Source organism: Clarias gariepinus, chromosome 5 (assembly GCF_024256425.1).
Source record: "Clarias gariepinus isolate MV-2021 ecotype Netherlands chromosome 5, CGAR_prim_01v2, whole genome shotgun sequence".
NCBI lineage: Eukaryota > Metazoa > Chordata > Actinopteri > Siluriformes > Clariidae > Clarias > Clarias gariepinus.
This window is the reverse complement of record NC_071104.1, coordinates 3,074,103-3,079,820: the sequence shown is the minus strand read 5'-3', so window position 1 is coordinate 3,079,820 and position 5,718 is coordinate 3,074,103. Positions and strand designations below refer to the sequence as shown.

Below are 5,718 nucleotides of genomic sequence, written 5' to 3'. Positions count from 1 at the left end.
TTAAATACGTACAGGGATGCAGTATATATACAAGCTCAATCAGGGGGTTGAATCATGTCAGGGATCTGAATCAGTGTCTCCAATTTCAGCATTGAAATTGTAAAAGAAAGTAAAAAAAAATATTTTTAAAAAGGACTGTACATGCTCTACTTTATTTGTAATAAAGTTTTCAATCAAACTTTAATTGGAACATTGGGAATCTTTTTTGAAATTCTTTATTTCTTCAGTGTGCTTTTAGATGGAGATATTTCACACTAAAGTTTGTGAGAGAGAATATTATATACATTTTGTTTTTAATTTTACGATTGTACCATAACACTATAAAAACTTATTTATTTGTATTTTGTATTATACTTGTACTGTGTCACAGTTCTTCAGGTTATTTTTTTCTTTTAAAATAAAAATATTACAATCTCAAGTTTTTGTTAACACTTTATTGAACACATGTGTTTATAGGAATTTATAAAAAATGAGTGAAATAACAGGATTTATTTTTTTAACTTGTGTTGTTGCTTCATTTAAAGGTGTTTGATATTATAAATTTAGAAAACCTATAAAATAACAGTTTCTCTGCTAAACGTCTAATGCTGTTGCTTTATTGAAAGTGTTTGTAATAATTTAGGAAAATGAAAGCATGTTGCTGCTAAATGTGTTGTTAGTTTAATGAAGGTGTTAAATTTTTGTAAATTTAGGGAATAAAATCTGTAAAATAGCGTCTTTTACCTGCTAAACGTATAGTGGTGTTTTTTCTCGATCTCTTGTTAATGAAGACCCTTCACTGACATTTACAAGTCTTCAAGCACAGTACAGTAATAAAACATTTAGCCGCAGTGTAACAGTGCAAACGTTTTAAAGAGCTTCGTACATCCATGAATGATGATCCCAGTTGAGGTGGATCAGTTGTTCCTGTGAACTATCAGCAAGAAGAACACTGATCCTTGAAAAGCGAAAAAAAACTTGCAGCCAACTTGTGGAAGACATGCATCTGTCTACAGGAACGATAGAGAATATCATTCACAAACACCACTAGTACATTACAGGAACTGTTCTGTGAGTTACTGCCACATTCCCTGTACAGTCCTGACGTTTGGACCATTAAAGGAGTTCCTGGGAGGCCAGTGTTCGAGACATGAAGCAGGCAGTCCTGGCATCTTTCTACCTTGATGGTATCCAAGCACTAGTGAAAAGCTGGGAAAAGTGCATTAGTGAATAAGGAGATTATATAGAGAAATAAAGGGAGTTTTTACTCTCATAACTGAGGGTAAAACAGTCCCAGTTTGACTTGAACACCCCTTGTGTATTTTCTGTATGTTTTTAGTGTCCAATTATGAAAGATAAACATTTAATTTGATAAACATTATGAGAAAACTGATTTCATTGCACTTTATAGTTTATTTATATATTTGTTTCTTTTATTAAAGTGTTACATCAAATGATCACCTAATGCAGGATTAACATACAAATCCTTCTGATCTTCCAAAAAAAAAAAAATGCTGGTGGAGGGAAACTTACAGCTTGAAATCTCCTCCACTGCACAGTTTCACACACAACACACACAGCCAGTTAAACATCTCACCCAAGATTAACAGCACAGCGCTAACAAGTACAAATACAGTAAAGACATGAACTTTTAACGTCTGTTTATTATTCATTTGAAAACATCAAAATTAAATAATCAATTTCAGATTTAATTGGGTAGCACGGTGGTGTAGTGGTTAGCACTGTCGCCTTGCACCTGCAGGGTCCGGGTTCGATCCCCATCTCTGTGTGTATGGAGTTTGCGTGTTCTCCCTGTTCTTGGTGGGTTTCCTCCGGGTACTCCGGTTTCCTCCTACAGTCGGAACATATGCAGGTTATGCTAATTGGCGAACACAAATTGCCTGGAGTGTGTGAATATGTGTGTGTAGGTGTGTGTGCCATGCGATAGATTGGCACGCTGTCCAGGGTGTACCCGCCTCGTGCCCTAAGTCTCCTGGGATAGGCTCCGCCCCCGCAACCCTGAATACAGGATAAAGCGGTGTAAATGATGAGTGAGTAAGTGGAATTGTACATCAAAACAGACTTATGATTTTAATTTCCTCCTGTGGTTTATTTGGTTTTGAAGCCCTGAACTGAACATTTAGAGGAAAAGTGCTCTGTAGTTATTAAAACTTAATATCACATTTTTTTTATTTAACATCTCTTTAACAGAGTAGGTCATTATTTTACCTCAAAATCCTTTTCATTTAAATTTATTCTGTAACTTAAAATCCTTTTCACAATAAACTATTTGGTGTTTCTTTAAAAACAAACGTTTATAAAGAATATGAATCTTTAATGTGCAGTATTTCATTAATAAACTCTAACTGATCTGATCGACTCTTACAGAGCACTGAAGTGGGAGGAGCTTTACAGGAGATTCTTCACCATAAACACATAGGAATGGCAGTAATTTGTCAGTAAATGTGTGTGTGAAAGTGTGTATGTGTGTGTTAGTGAGAGGGTCAGAGAATGACAGTTTTCCTCTGTCCCAGTCCAGTTTCACTCTGATCCTCTGGAGTTTCTGTGATACTGAGAGGGGAGTGAGTGTGTGTGGTGTAGAACATGCTCTATATTTACCATCATAATTACACCCCACACACCAGATTCCACTTCTGTATAATACACCTCCCTTCCTCTGAGCAGATTCTGTCATCACACCCACAGACCACCATGTACAGTCTCCAACTTCAACATCCCAGCAGTGAGTCCCTGAGTTAAAGCCCTCAGAGCCCAGAATACAATAATCAATATCACATCTCTCTGGATTATCAGGAAGTTTCTGTCTCTCATCACTGAGTCTCACACTGGTCAGATCATCAGATATAATGAGATAAGGATCAGCAGTGTTGGGGTCCAGAGTTACAGGTACTGAAAACACACACACACACACACACACACACACACACACAAACACACACACACAAACACACACGACTAGCTAAGCTACATTAAACATTATGTTATGATAATATTGGCTAATATTTGCCTAAATATTAACAAAGAAATAAACTTAATAATGTATATAACTTAACATCATGTCTTGTGCCCTTTTGATGTGTTTTAGTTACAAATTTAAACAATATATTTAAAAATTGTAACTGATGCATCTCAATTATTGAACAGTCTGACAGCAATCAAAACATTTTAAAATAAAAGTTATTTTGCATTACGGTCAAAATGAAAAGTGAACAGATCATCATCATCATCATCATCAACAACACATACAAAGATAAAACTAAGTCTTACAGTATTGGACAGTGTGCTGCATCTTCTCCCAGACTCTGAACTTCAGGTTGTCCAGATGTTTGGCCACATGGATCAGTGCTCCTGAAAGCTCCTCTGGATGCCCCAGTGTGCTCTGGGCTCTGCAAGAACATTCAGGAGTCAGTGTTGCTGTGGGTTTGGATTCAGAAACACAGAAAACGAGAGAGACAGGAAGCACATCACTCACCTTTTTACTGTGGCCTTGTAGTTCTGTAACACAACAAAGCAAACATCAGTGGATATGATTTACATTTTTACACCAATAAAATGTGATGTTTCTGATGATGGACAGAAGTTTGACTTTCTCACAATATAAATACTGACTAAATGATCCTCACTTGTAAGAACGAGACGTCTTCAGCTCTTATCTCCTCTTCTATGGCCCTGATTGTGTTTGAAAGCGATGATATGTCTCTGCTCAGCTTCTCAATCTTCTCCTTCATCATCTGACTCTTCTGCTCCTCTTCCTCTCTCAGTGCAGTGATCCTGGCTGCCTCTTCATCTCGTAGAAACTGGTGAAGCTTCTCAAACTCCTCCTTAATCTGACGCTCTGTGTGTCGGGCCTGAATCTGCAGTGAAGAGGAAATTAAATGAAATATAACTGATTATATGTGATGCAGAATATAATTCTAATATCAAAACCATGTTATTGATTCTAACCTTTATATGTTCTGCAGTCCGACTCCAGTTCAGTTTACAGTCGTTAAAGATCTTCAGTTTCTCCTGTAGGGGCTTCAGTGCAGTTTTGAGCTTCTCCTGTAACAAATCAACACACTGCATGGAGACTCTGTGTTTCAGCTCTTATTTTACACATCATTAACTCAGATTACAGAAAGGATTTAACTCTACAGTATTTAATGTGAGTTTAGAAGTAATGTAACTGTAATACTGTAGTTATGTTCTCTTTCAAAATGGCCTTTAAAACTTCAGATAGAATTTATAAAAAGTTTAGACGTACATGATGTTGGTTGTTTCTACAGGTAACACTTATAATAATATAATAAAATATTAGACTAACATATTTGGTAGTTATGACATGAATAAACTAATTAAAAAGCAATTATGTCATTTAATTATCACACCTTATTCTTTACTTTGACACTGTAGATAATTTAGGGAGATTAAAGGTTATTCCTTATTTATTTGTCCTGTGATCCATAACCTCGCAGGAATATAATATTTACCTTACAGTCTGTTACTGCCTCGTCAATGGGGCGGAATTTATGGTCGGTGTGTTTTCTTGAAGTCTGACACACCACACACACTGGCTGTTGATCGTCCAGACAGAAGAGTTTGAGTTTCTCACTGTGCAGACTGCAGACTGTTTTAGACGCTGATGAAGATCTCTGACTTCTCTCCTGTAAGAAAGTCTCACACAGGTTCTTTAACACCAGGTTTGTGGGAAGATCATCCATAGATGACTTCCTCCTACAAACAGGACATTCTCTGGATCCTTTGGTCTCCCAGAACTTCTGCAAACACACTTTACACACACTGTGACTGCAGTGCAGAAGAACAGGATCCTTGAAGATTTCACGGCACACAGGACAGGAGAAATCCTCCTCTAAAAACTTAGAAGCCATTTTATTTAGCTGTTGTTGTTCTCTCCAGTCCAAATGCGCAAAGTTTTACTTTGGTAAAAAGTAATCACACCCTGATTTTAGGTTTGTTTTAGGATAAAAACAAGACTTTGTAGGTTCAGTTAATAATAATTTCCTTTAATCAGGTGGATCTACTGTTTTCAATTCAATTCAATTCGCTTTTAACAGTTGTCTCCAGTCCTGAGTCGAGTGACTGCAGTCACGAGTCCTCAGAAAATAGCTGTCTGCATGGGAACAGAGGACAGGACCGTCTTCATGGTAAAGTGGAACCGTCCCCAGTCACCATACACATCCCAGACAGACCACAGTCCATGTGACCAGATCTCCAACCAGAAGAGGGACACCAGGACGAGTCAGACAGGTTCAGAGGACAGAGGGGGTCTGGATCACTGGCAGCTCAAGGAGAGACATGGAGCTGTACAGAGAGACAGGGAGAGGAGAAGAGAGAGAAAAGGAGAGAGCAGAAGAGATGACTGTTTTACCAATCATACGCATCAACAATAATCACATGTCACATGACCACATACAAACTGGTGGCACAGTGGGGAAAAAATCTTCAGCCAGCATTCCTGGCTTCATATACTGAGCATGTTTCATGTTTATAGTGAAATGGTTGCATTTGTGAAAAAAAAAAAAACACAAAAAAACGAGATCACACAAATTCCTCGCGCATGCGCACTTTGCGTGTGTGGAAGCATTTTTTGATGAAATGCAATTTCATCAAAAAAAAAATTTTTTGATTGTAAGATGGCGGGCAAGTTGTTCGCAGCATAGAACGTGGGCAGACATTATGCAAATATGTTACGGAGTGACGTGGATCCGTAACAGAGTA

At 37.6% G+C, this 5,718-nt stretch overlaps 1 protein-coding gene across 1 annotated transcript; it reads right to left on the bottom strand.

Annotated features, from left to right (window-relative positions):
* Positions 1-1,856: 1,856 nt before the first annotated feature.
* Positions 1,857-5,272, bottom strand: LOC128524457 (E3 ubiquitin-protein ligase TRIM35-like). Its single transcript, XM_053497034.1, has 6 exons — positions 4,470-5,272; positions 3,946-4,041; positions 3,624-3,854; positions 3,473-3,495; positions 3,268-3,386; positions 1,857-2,889 (listed from the first exon to the last, which is right to left on the bottom strand). The coding sequence occupies exons 1-6, from the start codon at positions 4,866-4,868 to the stop codon at positions 2,342-2,344; spliced, it is 1,416 nt and encodes a 471-aa protein (XP_053353009.1). The 5' UTR covers positions 4,869-5,272; the 3' UTR covers positions 1,857-2,341.
* Between the last annotated feature and the right edge of the window lie 446 nt (positions 5,273-5,718).

Excerpts from the sequence above, each read along its gene's own strand:
- LOC128524457 (XM_053497034.1), bottom strand. The coding sequence starts at position 4,868 with ATGGCTTCTAAGTTTTTAGAGGAGGATTTCTCCTGTCCTGTGTGCCGT. Across the intron at positions 3,855-3,945 it reads GGACTGCAGAACATATAAAG|ATTCAGGCCCGACACACAGA; the intron begins GTTAGAATCAAT and ends TCTTCACTGCAG. Across the intron at positions 3,387-3,472 it reads TACAAGGCCACAGTAAAAAG|AGCCCAGAGCACACTGGGGC; the intron begins GTGAGTGATGTG and ends ATGTTCTTGCAG.